General features: G+C 42.4%; 1 protein-coding gene across 9 annotated transcripts in view; it reads right to left on the reverse strand.

Annotated features, from left to right (window-relative positions):
* The window catches only part of LOC137641335 (UTP--glucose-1-phosphate uridylyltransferase-like), a 238,799-nt gene that overhangs the window by 35,604 nt on the left and 177,091 nt on the right, over positions 1-26,104 (reverse strand). For all 9 annotated transcript variants that reach the window (XM_068373782.1, XM_068373787.1, XM_068373790.1 and 6 more), the window contains 2 exons: positions 6,506-6,581; positions 6,099-6,245 (listed from right to left, as the gene is read on the reverse strand). In XM_068373782.1, coding sequence (XP_068229883.1) covers positions 6,099-6,245; positions 6,506-6,581 — 223 coding nt within the window. The remainder of the gene's footprint in view (positions 1-6,098; positions 6,246-6,505; positions 6,582-26,104) is intronic.

Below are 26,104 nucleotides of genomic sequence, written 5' to 3' on the forward strand. Positions count from 1 at the left end.
GTTCGCATCCGAGTATACCCTTAAAGGGGTGTCCGAGGAGCGTACCTATCCAGGGTTAAATATTTCAGGCAAGAGTAATACACTCTTATTCCGTAAAGGGTACAGCCCCTTTTTTCTTTGAGTCTCCCTGATCAGGAAACTCTATGATTTAATATAGTAGGAAGACTACAGCAAATGACCCGAGTAGGATGTTCATTTATATGTCTTTATTATTCTGTTCCATCTAGTGCTAGATGGACCCTACTGTCATATGCTGCCTTGTAGGCAGCATAATGATAAGACTGCATTACATAGGTACAGTAGTCGATATGTTGCAATTTACACTTTTGCAATTTAGAAACTACAGTACCATGTTACAGTAGTATTTCCTAACTTACCTTGGGTATCCTCCAGCGAGTTTTCTGCTGATACCGCTTATATATTGAAGGAATAATTTCTTCAATAGTCTAATTTGAAATCAGTCATCCTGACCCCACAGTATTAACAATTTTGGGATAGTTAATTGATACTTCTCTACCCCTAAGGGTAAATAACCCTTCTACTTGGATTTTCTCACAGAGAAAGCTCCATGTAAGTTAATACTAAGGGGAGATAGCAACATTTGCTCGCGGAGGTATACTGTACAGGTATGTATCTCCTACTATCCCTTTATAGCTTCTATCCTAAGCTATTCTGTTGTAGATGACATTTACATGTTGATTATTATAGTAATAATCCATTATATACTCATTTGGTTTTCCTTTCTTTACAGAAGGAACACCAGATACCTTGTACGGCAGTCCGCTACAGAGCCAAGGCTAAGGACTTTTACGGTCATAATACTTGCAGGTTACATGCCCCCTGCAATATTATTTCCGGATCCCTACATTATTGGAACCCACAGGGTTGCAATATATGTTGGACATTGATGTCTGAAGGTTTTGATAATCCCAAGTCTACAGAGACTAAGGATATAGCACAGTATAAATTACGTAACTGGGTGAGAGGCTTCCAAAAGATCTCTCCGGGACCTTTCCTACCTAATGATAGGATGCGTAAGCTATTATTTCCAGAGCTAAGTGAGGAAATAGTAGTGCCTCAGGAGTCAACTACGTTCCCTGATGGCGAGAAAACCTTTGGGATCGAGGGCAAGAAGTGCCCTAAGGTAGAAGGGAAATATGTTGTATCGGACTTTCCTCCGCCTCTGCCGGCTAAAGAGCCATCGATGTCAACACCTTCGTCTTTTACCCCTCTATTGGATAATGTGGTACAATTATGTATCCAACTGAAGAATCAGATAGAGAGCTTTAGTAAACAAAGCAAAACGCAGGAAGTAAAACACAAGATAGAACCTTGTAAATCTCCTCTTGTTGCTTCCCACAGGTCAGTTAAACGACCCATGAATCAAGACCTTCCTTCATGCTCCTTAACCAATCCCTGGAGGTTTGCGGAGCAGATGTCGATTTCAAATGGCAATCTCTTCATTTCAGAGAAAATAGGTACTGTTCCCTTGGACAAAATCCAATTTTGGCCAAGCTCTGAAGTTTTCCCTAATTGTTGGGTTCGACTGAGGTTCAAACCAAAGACAAGGAAAAGAACAGAACAAAAGGAGGTCAGGATTCTTGACCATGGTAAGGCACAGACTATCCTTTCAGGTAATCTGAAGAAGGCGGGTTATTCAGAGACGACGGTTTTCTCACTGAATAACATACACCCTTCCTTTCTTGCTCCTGCTTCACTCTCCTTCCCCTTTATGGGGAAGGCATTTACTTCTGTCACCAAAGCTGTAGAGGCGGGTGAGTCATGTCCCACACTCGATGAGTGCAAGCCTTTGTCACCAGCTTTTCCCGGACAGGAAAAGGATTGGAAGGAAGTCCATTTGACATTTTCAGTAGGAAAATTAGACAAGGATGTCGCAAGCCGACAATTTAATGTATGTCTCCCTAAATTGTCCGATTTGCTCTTGTTTAATGAACACGAGTCAAAGGAGAGACTGGCGACATCCCTTTCTCTACAAAACTACATAGAGTTGTGTTCAACTTACGAGAACACCCCAGACATGCTCATGGTCTTAGCCAAAATGCATATGGCTACCTTACCTTTACGCCTTTGTGAAGACTAGGAGAGCATGTAGAGAGTTTGTGTTTGCTGCTGCAACGGTGAAACACGAAACAAGGAAGCTAATATCTTCCAACATCTGGGGTAAAGACCTCTTCCCACAAGAGGTCATTAAGAAAGTAATTAAGAATGCCGCCATGGAAAACATAAGTCCCCCAAAAATGGGGCATTCCCTCAAAAAGAAAATCTTCTGTGGTTGTGGGTCCCCAACCTAAAAAGAAGATCGAAAATACTGGAAATATCCGGGCTGCTCAACAACAACCCATTATCCTAGTGACCAAGATGCTACAGGCAGATGGTCAAAAGTCTAAACCTACTGGCAGTTCGAAGCATAAAGACGCTTCGGCTAGGAGGAACATTCCCTCAGGATCGCAGGACCTTCGATCCTTCGGTCCAGAGCCTATTCAAGATGAGCCATTGATGGGGAACAGAAATGTCCCTACTATTATCTCCTTACCTCCTCCTACAGTTCAAAACCCTCCTGGAGGAGTATACCTGAGAGCTATAGAGCATACAGGTAGTAAGAAAGCTATGGCTCATCGAGTCCCAGGGAAGGCTATTTTGTGTTCACAAGAAGGACTCAAGAAGTCTCTGAGTCATTCTGAACCTGTCGCTACTCAACAAGTTCATAATAAACTGCAAGTTCTGAATGTTAATCCTTCTGAACATATGGACCTTGTTCCAACTAAGGGTGTTCGTAGTCTTGTTAGACCTGAAAGGTGTCCTCTGGAACCTTCCAGTCAACCACCCCCTTCCTCCTGCCTAGGATTCATGTCACGGAGAGTAACATTCATCCTAGAATAGATACGTATCAGATTCACAGGCCTAAGTATCTTCATAGTGATGACCCGGTTCCTGGGACATCACAGATGCAAGATATGCTTCTAGAAGTATCGACTTTCTCCAGCTCTAGGGTTTCGATGGCTAAAAAACCATCGAAGCCCTCAGTTACATCAGCTCCCTTTTCCCTTGGGAAGTTAAAAGGAACTCGCGAGGTCTGTCAGGAGATTCAGCTAATCGATCAGATTCCCAAAATACCAACAAGGAAAAGTGCTAAACTTTCCCCAGTTCGCAATAGTGACAGACCTAGTGCAAAGTGCACATCGGAAAGATGCGTTAAGAGCCTGGAGAAAACACGCATCAAACGCTTGAAGAGATAAAAAAAGACTGAGATCGGTCCCTCTTTAATCGCTTCTTTAACAAAAGTTAAAACACGAAAGTCCCAGGACTCTGCTGGTCCTTTCGTGGGCAGGGAAGCACCCTCCACACAGATCAGACTCCCTACGTCTGAGCTGGTACACCGAAGCGATAATAAGACGTCACAATCGAACGTCTCGTACAGTCTTAGTGATGTTACCCATCCTTTTCCTAAAGGGATGGCACCTAACAGCAGTTCATTTACATTTGATCCACGATGTGACGGTGGATACTCTATCACGATCCAAGGCGATAGAGTTGGAATGGTCCATGGACGCAGACATATTCCCTCCCAAATGGGAACAAGTCCCGGAACTGCAGTTCGACCTCTTCATCACGAGCGTCTTCAAGAAACTACCTCGCTAAATAGCCCCATACAAGGATCCTCTAATGGGTCTGATAGACTAGATGAGGCCGGTCCTAGCTCCGATCCTAGGTATATTTCCGAAGGTTCAGAAATTAACTGCCTTCGTTTTATCACAGAGAACCCAAACCCTTCATTTCATGAATTTCTTGCTCTAGCTCTGTTCTAAAATCCCAGGTGTGGAATTATACAGATAGCTCTAGTGCCGGTGTACGTAGTACATAGGGCAGTTAATGGTAACCAGTACAGGTTTTATGAAGAGCGGTTATCTTTTACCTTCTCTTCAATCTAGAGTGGCTTTTCTTGACTTCATTCCTTCAAGAAAGAAATACGATTCCTGTACTTGTTTCAGGTATAATCCCATTGTCAAACTACATTCGTTTTGCTATCTATCTCTTGTAGTCATTTATTAAAAATAAATGTCTATTTGAATGTAGTGCGTCCATCTTCGCCAGACAATTGTATCTATACATGCCAGACTTTTTATTTGCTTAGAATGCATCCTTCACATTTTTGTATGCATCTAAGGTTAGACATAAGAGTCTGATGTCTTTTTGACTAAATATACAACTTGAGACTATTTGTATATTCAGTGGATACTTAAGTTTGGTCATACTATTTATGTTAACCTTGAAATCCCTTTTCAACTGTCTAGATGACTCTTCCCTGTAGGAGGCAGGAAGCACTAACATTGTTTATGATTAGTGATGATGACATATAACGGTATTGTCACAAGTCTCATATGGTGAGTATGACCATTGAAAAGGTTGATATAAGGTTTAGGCACTGATGGAAAATTCACAGATACATTAATGCTCTGGTATGCTTCCATCAGCACGACATGGCTTTAGCCCAAAAAACGGATTTTGAGCGAAGCGAAAACTCTATTTTTGGGTGAAATAGCCATGTCGTCCTGATGGACCCACCCATCTCTTTTGCAGAAGAGATCTTCAGTTCCTTCCCGTAAGTACTGTATCTGTAACAGCCTATGCTCAATGCTACAAGGAATGGCCACTATCGTAGGGATGGCGCTGTTGTACTATCGATAGTAGTAGGGAACGGGGATGGCCTTTGAAGGGCCCGCCTTTTATTTTTGCCACACCTCCTCGAACGTAAACTCTATCTGGGGTGCAAATTGCTATGTGGTGTGCCATTACGTCCTTACGCGATATCCCTTCTTAGAATTTTAAGGGATATTCGCTCCAGGAGTTAGAATTCTGGGTACCTTCGGTAAATTCTCTGGGATATATCACTGTAGTCACATATAACCTAGGAAGCTACTAATGAAGGAACTTCCATCAGGACGACATGGCTATCTCATCCAAAAATAGATTTTCCACTTCGCTCAAAATCCGTTCAGTGTGTCCACTTATTTTCAACAAAGATTGTAAATATAAAATCTAAATGCACAGTACTGCAATATGCATAATATTAGCAAATGTCTACATAGAGAGCAAGTACAATAAAAGTTTTTCTTATTCAGTATATAGAGATCTAATACCTCCAATGTTGCATGATGCTTTCTTCAAAGTTGTAATGAAGCTGCCCTAGACTTAATCTTCAAGGGAAAGTGAAAATTGGAAAAAGATAGTCCCAAAAAATTGCGCAGGTGAACGTGATGAGTCTAGAAATAATGGATGAACAACAAAGGACAGAAATCAATGTACCCGAGTAATACCAATTGTTATAATGAACCTTAGATATTTCCTGCAACATGAAATGCAATGCAAACTGTATATAGTAGCCTACCGAGAGACAAAAAGCATGTAAATAGACACCCTAAGTTAGGGATTTCAATCCTTGTTGGGATAAACAGGTTCTATAAAAACCTAGGCTACTAAATTTAACTTTCTTCTTCTTCTTTTAAGCAATTTTTAGGGCAAAAATGACAGAACCACTTCTCAGTTTACATTACGGCTGCTACAATACTTGTATGGAGTGCTTAGTCTACTAATTACTACTGATTTTTTATAATAACTTTTAGTTTTGGGTAAGCTCATGTAGGTAAATATCACATAAGGTTCTTTGTAATCTCTCCAATGAATAGCATTAAATATCAATTGAAAACCACTTGGAGTTTTTGTTTTTTGGCAAAACATTTGTGACTACAAAACTTTTAGCGGTAAGTTGTTATGGTTTCTCTAACACTTCAGTATTTCCCTTGATCCTACTCAGAAATGAGACTTAAATGGTCTAGTCTTGAAAAAACATAAAAAATTTATTGTACCTTTTCAATTATATGCCAACATAAGCAAAAATCAATGCTACCAAAAGGTTTTGTAATGCAGCAACATATTTTAAGGATTAAACGCCTTGTAAAACACTACTGTACACAATTGCTGGCAATTAAATTTTCATCCTTTGTATATTCAATCTAATGTACCATAAAGTACAGCTAACTTTTTACAAATAAAAAAAGAATTATGTATTTTCTTTTTACCTTAACATCAGCTCTGGTCTTGTCAGTAACTTCCATGAGGAATTCACACTTGCCTGCATCTTCGTCACCAAGAAGGAAATTCAAGATATTCAGATCGACAGTGGCACCAAGATTATCAATGTTGCTGATGAACACGTATTCTTTTCCCTGAGGGGCAATTTAATGTTAATATCATACACCCCAGAGTTTCACACTCTTAAAATACTTTTTAATGTTTCTATATAAGAAAACTAACATGGAAAAATCTATATGCAAAACACATTACTATATTACTGAAGATTCGTTCTTTTGCAATTTTGTTTTTCATATTTCTTTAAGTTATTTATACAAGATTTTATGACAGGTATTCTTGGGGGAAGTATATATCAACTTAATTATACAATATATTTCAGTGATAAACAAGTTACCTCATTTATAAATTTTTCTAACAAGCCTGAATTCTGGAAAGACTGGTAAAAATCCCCGTGACCGGGAGGATACCACCTGCAAAGATCAAAAATTTTATTCAAATAAAAAGTTCTTACAAAAAATTGAATTATCATCATACAATGAGGATATCTGAAACTTTTGGGTTCTAATTAGTCTGCTGAAGAAATGAAAGCTGTAAAATAGGGCTGACCAAAATCATCTTCTCGATATAAAATCAAAAGACTAGACCAACAACAAAATTATCATATAAATTGTGTAAATGTTACGATAAGTAAAGATAAAATCCATGAAAGCAAATGACATGACACCGATCTTATGAAAGTTTACATAAACTGAAAAAAACATGCTTAAAAGTAAAAATATTTAAATAAAATGAATGTTCTGTTGCTATAAAAAAAATAACAAATTACTGTACAGTGCTAAAATATCCAGTACTGTATCTTGTGGTATATAGTTATAAAACTTAAAATTACAATAGACCTCTTAACTTAGTCAGGATAATTTACATCTCTCTCATTACACTCTACGTGTAACTACTGTACCAGTAGTATTTACCTATTGTGTTGGCATAATGTGGAAACACGAATAAGTTCAAGAGTCTATTACATTTGGCAAAATTCCTGAAAGAAATGGTCCATACATATTCTAATAGCAATATACCAGTGGAACCAAATGTAGAAGGAAACTTATCATAGAGCTAGGGCAGGCTTCTCAATTAAGAGTATTTTTACTGCTTCCTAATCATGATGTGAACATTACTCATTGAAGCATGATGTCATCATAATCTGAATAAACAAGCTTCATACAGAATAATCATCTGTATACATGAAGATGGTTAACTTTGAAATATATGCCAAGAAATCCCGAGGAAGAGTGGAAATTAATAAAAGAAGATTTTATTGGAATTGCAAGTGATATGAGTGTGGCAAGAGGATTGTTGGAGGCAGCATAAAGAAGGGTAGTGAATAATGGAATGAAGGAGTGAAGATGAAAGTGGTAGAGAAAAAAAGGGCATTTAAAAAATGATTGCAGAGTAATAGTGTAGAGAAGTAGGAAAGAAATCAAGAGAAAAATGTGGAAGTAAAACATAAGGTAGCTGATCCAAGGAGGATGGCTGACTGGAGGTGGGATCAGGGATTTGAAGAAGTTTTGGAAAGAAGTGAAGAGAGTAAGGAGGACAAGACTGAGAGAGAGTAAGGAGGACAAGACTGAGAAGTCAAGAGACGGTGAAAGATGAAATGGAAGGTTTTTGAAAGGAGAGGAGGCACAGAAAAGGTGGACTGAATATTTTGAAAGGTTGCTAAATGTTGAAGATAATGGGAAGGCAGTTATAAATGCTGTTGCAAATGTTGTGGTGCTAGTGATAGGAAATAAGAATGATGTAGAGATTACAAGAGAGAATGTGAAGAGAGCACTAGATTAAACGAGAGCATGAAAGTACCTGTTATGGATGACGTGCGGACCGAGATGTTGAAGCTTGACGAGAAAGTTTAATATTACAAATTCTATATTTGCATTTTTTCCTAGCTATACAAACCTGAGTCATTTAAATAGGGTTACTACTAATCATGTTTTCTACAACTGCCCAATCAAAATTTTGGTTGATTGCATCATGCTTTGTGCTGGGTAAATGCAGCACATGCACAAGGAGCAAGCAGGAGCTTGCTCACAGCATCGCTTCACAACACTCAACTGGTCAGACTTGCGGGGCGGTTGAGGCGGGACCTTTGGTAAATGACTCAGGTTTGTATAGCTAAGAGATATACAAATTACCTGGTATATAAAATTTGTAGTTAATTATTACGCAGATACAAACTTCCTTCCAAGTTATTTATATGGGGAGTCTTCCTTAGGAGGGAGGAAGTATCCGTGAAGTTAAAGAGGCAAACCCTTACTCTTTGGGAGATCTAATTACTGTACTATAAGTAATAGCAAGAGATCAACATGAATCATGGAGGATAGCACATCCAGCTCGTAAAGAGGTGAGGCCAAACTTACGATTATTGATAGTTAAAACCTTCTCTGATACAGTTACTAATAATAATAGTGACCCGAGAGAACTGCCATGGAACGGAGGAGCCGACTCATATCGAGGCAAGGCGGTTTGTTCACTTCCCATGAAGGTAATCTTCGCCGGGGGTGAAGTGGTATAAACACCAAGTGTTACATAATAAAAATGGGAAATTTTTAGTAAATCAGTAAATGCTAAAAAAATTGAGGTAAACTTACTTGCATTGTGGTGAAAACCCCAAGGTAGGCTTCAAGTCCAGTCAAGATCACCACCCACCTCAGCATTCTTTATAGCCAAGAATGCCAGAGTAATGAGGCTTGGGGTTGAAACTGGCATGTGTCCTGTGAGAGCTGCCAGCTAGGTCATAGCTGTACTCTCACCACAACACTCACTTAAGACTTGAATGTGCAATTTTTAAGGTAAATATCCAACTGGAGGTTTTCCCTTCTATCCACCTGCTTTAGGACTTTTGTGTATGCGTGGTTTCACGAAACATTGAGGTTGCGGCGCACTCACATATACAGTATAACATGCTCGAGGTGGGTCCCTAGCAATGCTTCCCCCGATGGATGTCTAGGTTCTTATGCTAGTTTCTCTGAATCACAGAGACATGGTGTTTCTGAACCCATTCTTTTGGAGTGGCCAAAACTCACAAAAAAGAGGTTTTGAGGTCTAGTAATATTGAGTGGTTTTGCGGTACGCTAAGGCTGTGGCAAGCTCACATAAATCATGTGCTTGACGGAGGTCAATAGCGATGCTCCCCTTGAGGTTGTATAGGCTCTTATGATAGTTTCTCTCTATCAAAAAGAAAGGATGCTCCTAATACATTCTAGCGGAGCCTCCAAAGCTAACAAACATTGTAGTTTTGCTGACTAGTATAATCAGGTGGTTTGGCGGAATGCTATGGTTGCAACAATCTTATCTAGATCATCTGCTCGAGGGGGGGTCCCTAGCGAGGCTTACCCAGAGGATGCATAGGTTCATCTGATATTTTTTATTATTTGGAGAAAGTGTCTCACTGATTACTCTCTTCCAGAGTGGCCAGAGTTCATGAACAAAAAAGGGAGGCATGTCTCAGCTATTTGTTCTATAAGAAATTTGCACTGCTCTACAGAACAGAATAGCTAGTTGTTCATGTGATCAGAAACCTCCTTGAGAGACAATAGTGTGAAAGAGTTAACCTGAGATCTTTTGTAACCTGGGTCTGGATTGTTCATTGAACCAGAGACTGGACAAGGTGGCATCTTTCTGATGTCATGTTATTGCACCGGGGGGGGGGGGGGGGGGCTATTCCCCTGAAGATAGTGAGATTCATGTTAGGCCTTAGCCAACAGGGTGTCCATGTCTAGGAAGAAGAACGCCTCTGATCTGAGAGTACCAATAGAAGAACATCGGAGCACACTGTTTGTTCCTGGACTTCTTAAGAGGCAAGCTCGTGAAAAAAAGTCCAAGTTAAAATTCACCAGATCCAGTTCTTATAATAAAAATGAGAATAGGATCACTACCGCAAAATATAGCATTTTCTAGGTTGGGTTTCTGCAGAAAGAGGACCCTGCAAGTAGGTTTGTTTACTTGACTGGAAGATAAATAAGTCAAAGTAAAGGGTAGATAGGTCCTTGACTTAAGCCCTTCTGACTGGGATTGCATGGATAATATTAGGAGATAATGAAAAACCCCACATCCCTGATTCAAAAATAAGAGGGAATTACTCCTATGAGATAGTTCTGTCCTCCAGAAACCTTGGTAACTAGGGTGTCAATAGTTCTTTGGGGCAGGTTATTCTAGTATCACAGACCAGGGCCTGCTTCAAGTTCTAGAACTAGATCTGAACTTCCATAAAAGCTACAGCAACTGTTTTCAAAATTGTCAAACAGTCCTCAGCCAAGGTGACAAGATCTTGGAATGCTCTCCACTCTAGAATAAGTCTAATAAGGGTTCTACTTTGACCTGGATAGCCCTCATTTGTTGACTAATTCTTCCCAGGGAAAACATTAGTTAGAATTCTATGTGACGTGTCAAGCAAGCTCATTGCGATTAGTCTATGAGTGATGATAGTGTAGTTCTTTTTATTCGGTCTGGAGGTCTCCTCAACCTTATTGTGACAGAGTCCAGACCCGTTGATCATTTCTTATATATAAATAAGTTGTGATGTCCATCTGAATCCCTTGGATCTCCTGGCTTTATATTCCAGGTGAGGGAGAAGGACGTTGGCCATTACAATAGTATTGGCTAAAAATGGTGGCTAACAAGTATTCTGGCAAGGTTAAATGATTCATGGCAGGAAAAATATTTAAGGACAAACTTTATTAGGATATATGGAGGGCACAACTCTCCTGGTCATACAAGGTTAGTACTCATACATAGTCATGACCGCTCCTACTTGGTGATGTCTTGATTCCACAGGGGAAATATCTGGACTAGGCCTCTTCGTAAACCTCCTTGTCAGGCTTTGAGACAGGGGTAAAGGCAATTTACTGCTCTCAAAGTTCTTATCTCTTAAAGATTTCTTACCTTTTCCAGAGAGGTTTGCTGCCTTTCTAGACTTTGAAGGAAGTACCAAAGTCCTGCTTAACCAATGGACGGGAACAAACAAGAGGGAAACTTTCAACTATACAGTTGGGGGTTATTCTCAGGGCATCATGTCCCACCAAGGATATGGGAAGCCAAGTTTCTTCTGACCAGGGAGGGGTTCTGCATACTCATAGTCTTCTGACGCTAAATACCATTCGCATCAAGGATACTTTCGTATCAAGCGTAGTCATCGTTTCTCAGGACGGGTAATATTTTCAAGGAGAAAAATGTTCTGTCATCCAAATTCTGGTTTCATGGATGATCATTCTCTCTGGAACAGAAAAGTACCAGTTTATGGCCAGACATATGGCCGTCACTAGTTGGGGCTGACTCCCTTGCAGAAGTTGGGGAAGAGAGAGCCCATATTTCCATAGCCTAATCTTTCTGACACGATCTAGAGTCCCGATAGAAACTGTAGCTATCTTCTCAAAAGGTAGAATATTAAAGATCTTACTTGAAGTAGAATGGGTAGAATTACCAGTTCGTACCTCACCGTAGTTTCAGGTAACTAACAAGCTGAAAAACAACTAATTTCTATGGCAATTACAAAAATTAGATAGAAGGGGGAAGATAAAAGAAATCCCCCCTTCTATTGTAAGGCTGGGTGAACTGGAAACTTGCACCAGGTTCTTTCCATGCCAACAGCTGGTATTAGAAAATGATTGAGGAAGAGAATATCTAATACCAGTGCTAAAAAGAACATGTATGCCCACCTCCACACCCACTTAGTGGAGGCATATCTACACTAACCATGGTTAAGGTAAAAGACAAAAGAGGGAAGGTCCATATCCTGAATATGATATCTTCAATGTTCAGAGAATGGACCTCGACTGCTGATTACTACTTCCTTCCATACTATAACATCCATTTCCTATTTGTGGTGAGTCCAGGCACGCTCCTATACTAGTAGGAGCTATTGAACCTGCAGGTTTTGGCTTCAGGGGGAGAGGAACTCGATCACTTAGCCCAAGTAGTTTGAACTACTTGATGCGCCTGTATCTTCTACAAGTCTCTCTGTAGATGCTGAGCGACAGGCCTACCATGTATCGTCCTTCTTCTTCCTGAAGTAGCTTGTTCCCCTAACTCTACTTCTGTCTGGGAGAACAAACAGGGGGAATTCAGTTGTTCTGAGCATCTGACCAAGATTGTGTCATGTATTTTTAGGACACAGTTCCCCATAGAGGAACGGTCTAAAGTAAAAGGAATGCATACGGCTTTTGATCCTGCTCGTGACAAATCTTCAAATCTTCGTAGGGCATTACAATCCTTTAGATCTTCCGTAGTCGCATAAGATATTGCTCTATTACTATTATTATTACAAGCTAAGTTATAATTCTAATTGGAAAAGAAAGTTGCCCCAAAAAGGAAAAATGCCTAGTGAGGAAATGAAATAAGGAAATAAAAAACTACAAGGAAAGTAATAAACGATGAAAATAAAATTTACCTGTACTAAGAACAGTACCCACATTAAATTAGATCTTTCATATACAGTGGTACCTCTACATACGAATTTAATTCGTTCCACAACCGACTTCGGATGTAGAAAATGTTCGGATGTAGAAACGAATTTTCCCATAAGAATACATGGTAATTAATTTAATTCGTTCCTCAGCCTAAAAACCAATAATAAATCCTTAATAAATGGCTACACATAATTAAACATAACAATAACATAACTTCATAACATGAAAGAAGCATGTAAAAAAGATAATTATAAAGAAATAATAAATAAAAAATGTGTTTTATTGCCACTTTACCTTAGAGACAGGCCAACGCAGGTGTAGGATTTGCTACGCCAGGAGGAGACGGACGATCGGCGAGAAGGTAGACATAGTGTTAACATGTTCTTTAAATAAATACTCTCTCTCTCTCTCTCTCTCTCTCTCTCTCTCTCTCTCTCTCTCTCTCTCTCTCTCTGTTCTTCTTCACTGTTAAGTGTTAGAGACATCTATTAATTTTTTCTGAGAGAGAGAGAGAGAGAGAGAGAGAGAGAGAGAGAGAGAGAGAGAGAGAGAGAGAGAGAGAGAGATTAAACAAAAATGTGTTGTGTACATATGATTTTTAACAGCGTTAACGAGTTGAAAGACAGTTAAATGTAACTAAAAAAACAATATCAGCGAATCTGAATTCCTTTATTAACTAAAACAAATATTGATATAAACACACTCGTGTGCGTATGCGCAAACACACACACACGCACGAGGAGACACGATCGGCGAGGAGGTAGAGATGTTGACTGTGATAACATACCATAACCTACACTACGGAAATTTTAATCTAACTTAGCTTATTTATTAATTTTTTTTTTTATATTTCATATTTTTTACATTTGTTTTTCTTTTGATTTTTTATTTTCATCACTTTCAGTGACGAGTTACGGTATGTTATCGCAGTCACCATCTCTACCTCCTTCCCTACCGTCTCTCTTACTGCGTAGCAATTCTTGCACCTGCATGTGTGTGTTTGTGCATACGCACACGAGTGTGTTTGTGCATACACACGAGTGTGTTTGTATCAATATCTGTTTTAGTTAATGAAGGAATTCAGATTAGCTGTTATTACTTTCTTAGTTACATATAATTGTTTTTCAACTCGTTGACGCTGTTAAAAATCATATGTACTCTGAACACATTTTTGTTTAATCTCTCTCTCTCTCTCTCGGAAAAAAAAATAATAGATGTATCTAACAATATAACAGCTAAGAAGAATGAGAGAGAGAGAGAGAGAGAGAGAGGTTTTATTTAAAGAACATGTTAATGCTACGTTTAGAGAGAAACAGAAAAAGAGAGAAGTCCTATTTAAAAGAGCTTGTTAATGCTATCTTGGTTTTCTTTGCTTCACTTTTTTCTTTCTTTCTGTTCATCACGCTGGCCCTTCTCACAAATGATCGTTGCCAACAATCTCTTTGTCCTTTATCCCTATCAACAAAAGGCGTTCTATCTCTTCCAGGGTATTGCTACGATGTCTTGTAATAATGGTGATCCCCTTCGATGGTTATTTGCTTTTTTGGGCTCAAGCCATGTCGTCCTGATGGAAGTTCCTATAGGATAGCTTCCTTGGGTATATTATAACTACGGCGATATTCCTAGAGAATTTACCTTAAGGTACCCAGAATTCTAACTCCTGGAGCGAATATCCCTAATAAAAGAACCAGGGATATCGCAAAATATCAGAGGACGTATTCTTGACACGCCACATGGCAATCTGCACCCCGAACAGAGATAACACTTCGAAGGGGTCAATTGGCAAGAAAACGAAAACGAGAAAGAAAAAGGAGAGCCGCTCGCAAGGTATCTCTCCTCTCCCGTTTTGTAAGCGTTCATTGCGCCGCTCACGGCGCCATCTGTATTCCTTTTTGCGTAGCTCAACAACTCGGTGATTTTTCCCTGTGTTTCTCGCAATTCTTGGATTTAATCAATTAATTATGCTTTCTCCAACTTCTTCTGCTTCTGATAAGTTGAGTATTATGTCTTTTATGTATAAATGTAGGCTCTTGGTAATTTTAAAAGTGATTAATAGTAATATCGTTGTTACAAGAGCTGTTGCCTACCGGAGGCGTCCTGGACGCTGTCGCTCGCTAGGTATGAGTTATTTAGTTAGCCAGAGCGACGTTCCCGGCTGTTTCGCTTTAATAATTTTAGCTGTTTAGCGTTACATAGGATTTCTTTATATGATGCTTTTAGTATTGTTTGTCTTGGCGAAGGATTCGCCGATTCTGGCCTACGCTAGACCGTGTAGCCTAGTCGTTTGGGCCTAGTACTTTCCTGCATGATATTCAGATTTCCGAGTGTTTTAAAATTTTATTGAAGCTTTAGGCGGTTTTATACATTTAAGATTATGTTGATTTCTTCCAAGATAGTATACGAGTGAGTTTCGGTGATTTAGGTAATCGATTCTCTTGGCGCCTAGGCTAAGTTGTCTATGGGGCCTTAGTATACTTTCTCACACTCCCCGGTTGCTCTCTTCTCTTCGGAGAAGGTGTGCAATCCCTTTCCCTCTGTTTAAGCCTTGGGCTTAACCCTAGTGGTTTATCTGAATTGATTTTAGATACAACTATATTAGGGTGTTTCTGTTCCTTCCTGTTTCCAGTAAGTCTGGCTTCAGAGAGGGGGCAGAACATCAGAGTTCTTAGTCTGAGCCTGTTTATGTCTGGCTTCAGAGAGGGGGCAGAACATCAGAGTTCTTAGTCTGAGCCTGTTTATGTCTGGCTTGTGGTTGAGACTCCCTTGCTAGACTGACACAGACAGGAGGCTTAGCCTCCTTAGGTCACTTTCGAAGGTTTCTGTACGAGATGATTCCTTCTTCTTGTGATCTAGCAGACTAGTCCAGTGTTGCTGTTCTCGGTGTCGAGGATAAGATCCTTTTCTGGGAATAGCAACACCTTCCTTGGTTTGGTTCCGTGGGGGTTGGCAAGTATTGCTGGCCTCCCTCCTCGGATCTCCCCTAGGCTAAGATGAGTTTTCTTGGCTGCGGGTGATTCATTACTAAAGCAATGTTGGTAGGACCCTCTTCGCCCTTTCCCCCTTCTTTCCTCTGTAATGGCCTAGCCATTGCATTACTGTCCGTCATTCTACATCTGTACCTATCATAGGTTAGGATGTGGGGTTGACTCAGTCCCTTGCCAGCCGGCAAAGGTCTTCTGCTTTGAGTGCTGCCCGGACCTCTCTTGGTCCCTCATCCATGTTTGTCTGTAGAGCCAGATGGCATTGGTCAGGAAGCCTGAAATTATATTCTCCCCTTCCTTATATGCACTCTTTCGGGTTGCCGGGCTATGAGGTAGTACAGTCTCTTATCCCGGCATCCATTCTGTTTTCTTCTAGTGTTGTACCCTAGCCGGCTGCCAGCCTAAGTGGCCGGCAGCCGGGCAGTCGGAGTTCTCTGGTTCTTTTGCTGCCGGCCGGCATCGGCTGTATACCTTTGCCGGCCGGCTATTATCACGCCTTTGTCTGCCGGTCGCTACGAGTGGTGGCCGGCAGCCGGGTGCTACCTTGTGTAGTTGCCGGCCGGCACATGCATTTGAACCAGCATTCTGCCGCCTTATAGCTCTTAAGTAGTATACTTTAGATCTAGTTAAGATGTGTGCCGGCCGGCACATTACCTTCTATACTGTTACCAGTATTCTTCAGTATAGTATATACTGTAGGGAGAAAACTATAGTATAGTATTTGTTACAACACTGTGTTTTCTAACACTTTTGTGTTATCTTGCACAGCCCTTTGGTGTTGCCTTGCAGATAAAGAAAGTGAGTTCTTTCTTGTCTACTATCCTGCATTTTAAAATCATCTTTTGGGTGTGAGCTACACCTGTTTCCTCAGGAAATTTTTCATTGGTTGCTCTAAGATAGATTAACCATACGATTTTATTATCTGGAAGGTTGCAGCAATTGACTGTGCGGGAAACACAAGTGTGTGTCTTTCCCTTCTGTTTAATTATGCTAAGCTATGTATATCCAGTGATACGTAGTTCACTTGATACTCATAGAAATTTCTTCTTTTTACAGGAGGACCATCCGAAGTGTGGAAGCGTTTTCTGCAACGTCTGCAGCAAGAACTTCTGCGGACATGATTTGTGTAGGAGGCATGCAGCATGCCCAGTCTCCAAAGGTGATCTCCGGTATTGGGACCCGCAGGTATGTACCGTGTGCACAAACCTGGTTGCTGAGGCTTTTGATTCCCCTAGGACGGCGGAGTCAAGGGATACAGCGAGGGAGAAGCTTCGTACCTGGGTAAGGGGTTTCCAGAAGAACACCTCTGGGCCCTATCTTCCAAGTGAGAAGATGAGGGCTTACCTTTTCCCCAGAGCGTCAGCTGAGGCAGTGATTCCCCAGCCTCAAGTGGAGATACCGGTAGTTCAGATCCCTGTGGATGCTGAAGTCGCGGTCGCCCTGCAGGACATCCAGTTGGACGACAGGATGTCGGAGGTGTCCGAGCGTCTGGAAGAGGACCTTCTGGCAGAAGACCAGGATGAAGAACAGGCTCCAGACATTGAAGAGGAAGAGGTCGACGAGGTGTCGGCTACTCCGGTTCAGGCCCCTGAACCTATTCCCTCAACATCGTCCTCTCTCCCAGAAGAGCTGGGAAAGACCCTTTCCTCCATCGTTGGAATGATCCAACAGATGCAGAGGGAGAATAATGAGAAGGCGGCTGCAATGGAGCTGGAGATGCGGAGACTTGCAGCATCACGTGGGCCCCAGAAGAGGCTCAGCATGAAAGACCTTCCCTTGTGCTCTGATGCTAACCCTTGGAGGTATGCTTGAGCACATGCCGATGACGACTGGAAAGATCGTCATGTCGGAGAAGTTGGGCTCAGTTCCCCTTGAGGAGGTGGAATTCTGGCCCAGCAAGGGGTCGTATCCGGACTGTCATGTCCGTCTGAGGAAGGAACCAGCTTCAAAGGAGGAGACAGAGCCGAAGGAGGTCATAGTTATGGACCATGCTAAGGCTCAGGCTTTGCTATCGTGCTCGATGAAAGAGAGGGGCTTCACAAACTCAAAGGTACCTGCTTTGAGTAAGAAGCACCTTTCCTTTGTGTCCTCTCCTGCTAGAGCCTTCCCCTTTATGCAGAAAGGGTTTGCGGCTGTGCTAAAAGCAGTCGAGGCTGGTAAGCCATGCCCCTCCTTGGAGGAGTGTAAACCCTTGTCTTTGGCCCTACCCATGGACCACAAGGACTGGAAGGACGTCCATCTTACCTTCTCAGTCGGGAAGTTGGAGGCTGATATTGCCGGACGTCAGTTCGGTGAGAACCTCCCCAAGCTGTCTGACTTTCTTTTGCGAAGGGAGCTCGAGACGAAAGAAAGACTGGCTGCCTCAATGTCTCTTCAAACCACTCTTGAGACAATGGCAAGTGACCCCAAGGTTCATGAGATGTTTATGGTAGTGGCTAAGACTCATCTGGCCACAGTGACGAAGGACCTTTACAGCTTCGTCAAGGCGAGGAGAGTTTGTAGGGAGTTCGTGTTCGCCTCGGCTGCGGTGAGGCACGAGCCAAGGAAACTAATCTCCTCCAACATTTGGGGCAAAGACCTCTTCCCTAGTGAAGCGGTCAAGGAGGTTGTAGATGAGGCCGCCACGGAGAATAGAAACCTTCTCCAGAAGTGGGGCCTATCTCTCAAGAGAAAGTCTTCCCCGGATGAGGGTCCCCAACCAAAGAGGAATACTAAGAAGACTAGGCTACCCTCTCGGCCAGCCAAGCCATTCAGACAGCAGCACCAACAGCAATTGCCTATGCCTTCAGTGCCCCAGATGGTGGCACAAACCCCGACCACATTCCAGTGGGTACCCCAAGCCGTGTCGATGCAGTCTCCGGCATTTAACCCAACGTTCGAAGGGCAGTCAACTACCTTTCGAGCAAAGCTTAGAGGAGCAGCCAGAGGCTCGTCTAGACGCCCCTCAAGGGGGAGGGGATTCAGGGGTGGTCGCGGTCAGGTAGGCAAGACCTCAGGACAGCATTCAAAGTGAGATGATACCGGTAGGAGGGAGACTTCAGAATTTTCGGGATCGGTGGACCTTCGATCCCTGGGCCCACAGCCTACTCAAGAATGGACTGGGCTGGAGCTGGTACAGCACTCCACCCCCGTGCCCTCGATTTTTCCAACACTCCACCCCCGTTCTGGAGGAGTACATTCAAGAACTGTTGGAGAAAAAAGTGATCCGAAGGGTAAAGTCCATCAAATTCCAAGGGAGGCTGTTTTGTGTTCCCAAGAAGGATTCAGAAAAACTCAGAGTCATTCTGGACTTGTCGCCACTCAACAAGTTCATAGTGAACTGCAAGTTCAAGATGCTAACACAGCAACACATAAGGACCTTACTGCCCAAGAGGGCATTTACCGTCTCCATAGATTTGTCAGACGCCTATTGGCACGTTCCAATCAATCGCCAACTCTCCCCCTACCTAGGGTTCAAGCTACATCGAAGACTCTACGCCTTCAGACCCATGCCATTCGGGCTAAACATAGCCCCAAGGATCTTGACGAAGCTTGCGAGCGTAGCTCTCAAACAATTACGCCTAAAGGGAATCCGGGTGGTAGCCTACCTGGACGACTGGCTGGTGTGGGCAGCATCCAAGACAGAATGTTTGCAAGCTTCCCTGCAGGTGATCCAGTTCCTAGAGTATCTAGGCTTCAAGATCAACAGAAAAAAGTCTCGACTTTCTCCATCTCGAAAGTTCCAGTGGTTGGGAATCCACTGGGACCTAGTGTCACACCGATTCTCCATCCCGGCGAAGAAGAGGAAGGAGATAGCTGGTTCTGTCAAGAGACTTCTGGATTCCGAAAGGATATCAAGACGCGAACAGGAGAGAGTGCTGGGTTCTCTCCAGTTTGCTTCGGTAACAGACCCGGTGCTAAGAGCACAGCTAAAGGATGCAACCGGAGTTTGGAGAAGTTATGCATCAAACGCGCGAAGAGATCTGAGAAGACCAATTCCGCTTCGTCTACGTACTCTTCTCAGGCCTTGGTCCCAAGCCAGGCAACTAAAGAAGTCGGTACTTCTTCAGCCACCTCCCCCCTCGTTGACTATTCACACAGACGCCTCGAAGGAGGGGTGGGGAGGTCATTCTCATCGGAAGAAGGCCCAAGGGACTTGGTCCAATCTATTCAAGACCTTTCACATAAACTTTCTGGAAGCTATGGCAGTACTCCTTACCTTGAAGAAAGTCTCCCCGTGTCGCTCGATCCACATAAGGTTGGTGCTGGACAGCGAGGTGATTGTGAGATGCTTGAATCGACAAGGATCGAGGTCACCACCACTCAACCAGGTGATGTTGGCCATCTTTCGACTGGCGGAAAAGAAGAAGTGGTACCTGTCGGCAGTTCACCTTCAAGGAGTCCGCAATGTGACAGCGGACGCTCTATCCAGGTTCACACCGATAGAGTCGGAATGGTCCCTAGACGCAGGATCATTCTCCTTCATCTTGAGTCAAGTCCCAGAACTGCAGATAGACCTCTTTGCGACGAAAGACAACAAGAAGTTACCCCTTTACGTGTCCCCGTACGAGGACCCCTTGGCGGAAGCAGTGGACGCGATGTCCCTCGACTGGAACAGATGGTCCAGGATTTACCTGTTCCCTCCTCACAACCTTCTGTTGAGGGTCCTCAACAAACTGAGATCTTTCAAGGGAGTAACGGCAATAGTGGCTCACAAGTGGCCGAACAGCGTGTGGTTCCCTCTGGCATTGGAACTACGGCTGAAGTTTCTACCGTTACCAGATCCAGTTCTGACCCAGCGAGTCCAGAAGTCGACTGTCTGCGCTACATTACAGAAAACCCGGACCCTGCAGCTCATGATTTTCTCTCCCTAGCGGTGAGAAAGCGTTTCGGGATTTCAAAAGACAGCATAGACTTCCTAGAGGAATATAAGTGCAAATCTACTAGAAGGCAATATGAGTCATCTTGGAGAAAATGGGTGGCCTTTGTCAAGGCGAAGAATCCGCAAGAGATCTCGACGGACTTCTGCTTATCTTTCTTCATCCACCTCCATGGTCAAGGTTAGCAGCTAACACGATTTCAACGTGTAAATCTGCTTTGACAAGACCCATTTTATATGCCTTCCAGGTCGACCTCGCTAACGAGATTTTTAATAAAATTCCGAAAGCCTGTGCTAGGCTCAGACCTTCAGCACCTCCAAAGCCCATTTCATGGTCTTTAGATAAAGTTCTTCATTTCGCTTCACTGTTGAACAATGAGGAGTGTGAGTTAAAGGATTTGACCCAAAAAGTTATTTTCCTATTTACACTCGCGTCCGGGGCCAGGGTTAGTGAAATTGTAGCCCTCTCGAGAGAGGAGGGTCGTGTTCAGTTCTTGGATGGGGGAGAACTGAACCTGTTTCCGGATCCTACGTTTCTCGCCAAGAACGAGTTACCCACCAACAGGTGGGGTCCCTGGAGAATCTGCCCTCTGAAAGAAGATGCATCTCTATGTCCAGTAGAATGCCTAAAGGTCTATCTTCGTAGAACTTCAGACTTCAGGGGTGGTCAACTATTCAGGGGAGAAACATCAGGCTCAAATTTATCACTGAAACAACTCAGGGCAAAAATCACATATTTTATTCGCAGAGCGGATCCTGACAGTACACCCGCAGGTCACGATCCGAGTTAAGTTGCCTCATCCTTAAATTTCTTTAATTGTATGGATTTTGAATATCTTCGTTCATACACTGGCTGGAAGTCTTCCAGAGTGTTCTTTCGTCACTATGCGAAGCAAGTGGAGCAACTAAAGAGGTCTGTGGTAGCAGTGGGTTGTGTCGTCAACCCTGCTGTTTAACTCTGCGAGGAACAGTGGATTTAATTGGGACGATTAATTCCGGGGTGAGTGTGTAGTTACAAACTGTTCTACAAACTAAGTGTGAGGGCACGGGGTTGCCCACGTTGACTGTTCCACTTTCAAAGGTGAACCTAGCATAAGTGCAGACATGTGTGCCGAGCGTTTCCAACGCTAATGTAACTGATTAGTAATACAGACTTTTACAATTTTGATACCTCGGTATGTTAAAAGTGGCGCTAATGTTTTTCTTTCAGATAAACAAGTTTCTGTTTACTATCATGCTTATGCTTATTTTTTGGTTATCCTCCTCTTATATATATATAATTGTTGTTAACCTGTTTTATTTATTGTTTGTCAATAAACTAGTTCTTGTGAACCTTGCGTCTCCTTCACCTGTGTCAATTTATTGGTAATAATTTAGCATTACGTACTATGTATATTTATCTGGGATAATTCTAATAGATTGTTCCTTTATGCAAGCATTTTTTGCATTGGTTTATGCTTTCCCTTGGCGGGAGGACTCCATGCCCTAATGGGACGGTGGCGGATATGCAAGTTTCCTCCTACTCGGATATAAACCTTTGTCCAATACAGTATTGAACGGAGAACTGGTCGATATTTCATATTGACGCAGTGGTTCTTTACAAACTATACTTTACATGATATAGGGTGAGACCACTATATTGGCTTGTCTGTTATTCATACATAGGTATATGTACTCTTCGAGACTTTTCCAGAGTCTAATAAGACTCTTCCCTGTAGGGGGCAGGAAGCACTAACATGGTTTATGGTTAGTTGAAAAGATGTATGACGGTAACATCTTAGGTCTCTAGGTCTAGTTGGCCGGGAAATACCTCCGGGGAGTACGGCACGTTTTGAGAATCCACAGATACAGTAATGCTCTGGTATACTTCCATCAGGACGACATAGCTTGAGCCCAAAAAATGGATTTTGAGCGAAGCGAAAAATCTATTTTTGGGTGAGATGGCCATGTCGTCCTGATGGACCCGCCCTTCCCTTTCATTAAAGGGCTGTAGGTCCCCTCCCTACATACAGTATCTGTAGCACCTCGTGTATCGCTACAAGGAATACAGATGGCGCCGTGAGCGGCGCAATGCACGCTTACAAAACGGGAGAGGAGAGATACCTTGCGAGCGGCTCTCCTTTTTATTTCTCGTTTTCGTTTTCTTGCCAATTGACCCCTTCGAAGTGTTATCTCTGTTCAGGGTGCAGATTACCATGTGGCGTGTCAAGAATACGTCCTCTGATATTTTGCGATATCCCTGGTTCTTTTATTAGGGATATTCGCTCCAGGAGTTAGAATTCTGGGTACCTTAAGGTAAATTCTCTGGGAATATTGCCGTAGTTATAATATACCCAAGGAAGCTACCCTATAGGAACTTCCATCAGGACGACATGGCCATCTCACCCAAAAATAGATTTTTCGCTTCGCTCAAAATCCGTTTAATGGCTGCCTTCAGCTTGATGATCCTCGAGATCCTAGGCCTATTCCGGTAATATTGTTTAGCCATACAGTATCACTCACATGCACACTGCTCTCATGTTTTTCTATAATTTCTTGCTTCAATTCTAATGAAAGAATTGCCTTCTTCCTGTACTGAAACTTAGCTTCTTAGGCACCATGATTATAGGTAAAATCAAAAAGGAAATGTGAGAAAAGGAAGAAAATAAGCACTGATAATAACAGACCAAACAGAGGACAACCACAAGATACACACAAGAACAGAGAACAGAGCACTCGACGCTCAATGGCGTAATGTTTACTTCGTATGTTGGAGCAACACTTCGGATGTCGAGGCAGAAATTTGGTCGAATTTTACTTCGTATGTTGGAAAATTCGTATGTTGGGACATTCGTATCTAGAGGTACCACTGTATAAACAATAAAAACTTGATAAAACAAAGAGAGAAATAAGATAGAACAGACAAAATGAGCCGTAAGCAGAGAGACGGATCCAATGTAGTACTGTCTGGCTAATCAAAGGACCCAATAACTCTATGCGGTAGTATCTCAATGGGTGGCTAGTGCCCTGGCAAACCTACTATCTAAACCAATGATCAAACCATGAACAGGTTTGGATCGGAGACATTGATGCTACTTCCTTGTTCACTATTTATGACACTGGAAAAATAGAGGGGAATGTCAATACAAATAGAAACTCTATTTGGGAGGAAGGCACTTAGTTAGCCAAGTTTTCTGTGAATGGGCATGGGGTCTGAAAGGCCCCAGAGGGGGCAAATAAATTTCTCTGCTCAGACAAGGCCAGAGATGGTAACCCTGGGGACTTGTTGGCTCTAAGAAAATTCTATGAGGCTGAGACCTGCATGGTATATAGGTTTAGCATCTATTTAGTATGTTTCGAGAGTTTTAGTCCAAGAATGAGTTCAGGATTCTGTGCTTGCGAGTGAATCCTGTCTCCCGGTTTTTACTCAGTAACAGTTTTCTTTAGGGGAGACTATCATATTTCCTAGGTGAAAGATGTAGCTTGAGGCGTCCCTGAAACCGACATAAAAGTTCTAAGAGGTTTGACTTCTGCTGGGTTGCTCACAGCATGATCCCCGTTGGTTTAACATTACAGTAATCCAGCTGTCAAGGTTATAAGGAGTACTTAATTTGTCTCGAACACCTTTCCTTTCTCCAGCCGTAAGTACATTAAGGTAAGATAAACAGGCAGAGGTAGGCCTGGGGAAATTTCTTTCCTGTTCGACTTGTTTAGTTGAACGATGTACTTTTCCCAGATTCGGTACATTACAAGCAAACGTCTTATTGATTCAAAAACCTCTGTTTCGTCTTTGCCGCGGACCTCGTCTGCACCTCTTAATCAGGTTGACTCTCAAGTTAGAGAAGAGTTCCATTGCTGGCGTAGGGTAAAAGGATTCTTTTCTATCTTCACCTCTTAAGATAGTTGAAGGGGAATCCCCTGAGCAGATGATCATTCTATGCTCATCAGTCATGTTTTGTGAGGCCATAATTTAGGCCACCAATTGAACTTTTCAGGGAGAATGCCTCAACTTTGATGCATTGCAGAGAAAAGTTTTCACACATACAGCTAGCATATTATGTACCTTTGCGAGGAGTATCCTGAGATGAATTGCAAGCTTGTTTTGCATGTGAAGAATTGCAACAAGATTGGAACGTGTGATGATGGTATCACGCACTGATGTGGCAGCGAATACAGCTTTAATCTTGCTTGAATCCTGACAAGCGACTTCCCTACTATAAGTAAGGAAGGAAAGGGTAAGCTGAAAGGAATTTGTAGTTCTGGGAAGCCTTGGGGGGTGGCCACAGCTGATACAGTACGGTCACCCTTATCATAAGCTTCCAAAGATTTCTTAAGACTGTAGAGGAGACCTAAGCTTAGCAGGTCCTATAGTCACATGGCAAACTTGGTTCATGAGAACGTGTTGCGAATTGTAGACTTTCTTCTTCCAATACTCTTGCCTCATAACTTACGGGGAAAGCTTTCTCAACTCTAGGTTCCCTCCCACGGGAATGTCTTGTTGAACACTCCTGTTCATTCTTCAACCTTCTGGTTGATGTGCTGGGACCTGGCTCCTGAAAGTCTCGCTGTTCATAATCGACACTCTTCTGGATTTGTGAGTCGCTTGAAGTTAAGGTTTCAGGTAGCTCTCAACAAGAAAAATTGAAGGGAGGTTCACGCCGCATACAATGAGACTTTTCTCTCTCATTGGGAGGAGGCTCAGCAACGTAGAAATCTCAAAATTTCCTGCCATGAGAAAAATAACTCCCCCATTCGGAGGGAAACCACTCCTTATAATATTTACATGGTGATTCTCTAGAACATCTCTTGTCTAGGCAACGGGGACACAGACGATGTGTTTATGTCCACCCAGCTCATATGGATGCCACAACAGTCACTATCCTGTCCTGGGCAAAAATGTAAATACCAAGATTTACTGGACATAAGCACTCACTCATAACTCACAGTTAATGAATAATCACTTGAATAACCATAAATTAAGAAAAAATACAAGTCAAGAGATCTAAACACTAAAAGGGTGAGCAAGATGAATGTGAACAGCTCGATCGTAAAGAGGAAGTGAGAGAACAATCTCTTTACTTAGCGACCAGCAGTGTTGTGAAGAGACGCTGTGAGCAAGATCTCGCTTACTCCATGTGCATGAGCCATATTTACCCAGCACGAAGCATGACACAACCAGCCAAAATTTTGATTGGCAGTCATAGAAAGCATGATTAGTAGCAACCCCATATAAATGAGACAAAAGTTTGTATCCATGTAGGATTGAATATATTTTATGTTGTCATTGGTATCAGTGTCCTGGGTGTAGGTGTGTACTGTTCCGCTATACAAAGATAAGGAAGATGTACAAGAGTGTTGTAATTAAAGGGGTATTAGTGAAGGGAGTGATAAAGAATAGAGGGTTAGAAATGATTATACAGAGTTCTGTATGAGAAAGTGATTGTACCATCTGTGATGTATGGATCGGAGTTGTGGGGAATGAAAGTGACGGAGAGACAGAAATTGATGTGTTCGAGATAAAGTGTCTGAGGAGTATGGCTGGTGTATCTCTATTAGATAGGGTTAGGAACGAAGTAGTGAGGGTGAGAATGGGTGTAAGAAATTAATTAACAGCCAGAGTGGATATGAATGCGTTGAGGTGGCTTGGCCATGTAGAGAGAATGGAAAATGACCATCTGCTGAAAGTGATGAATGCAAGAGTTGATGGGAGAAGT

This window comes from Palaemon carinicauda, chromosome 5 (genome assembly GCF_036898095.1).
Source record: "Palaemon carinicauda isolate YSFRI2023 chromosome 5, ASM3689809v2, whole genome shotgun sequence".
Classification (NCBI taxonomy): Eukaryota; Metazoa; Arthropoda; class Malacostraca; order Decapoda; family Palaemonidae; genus Palaemon; species Palaemon carinicauda.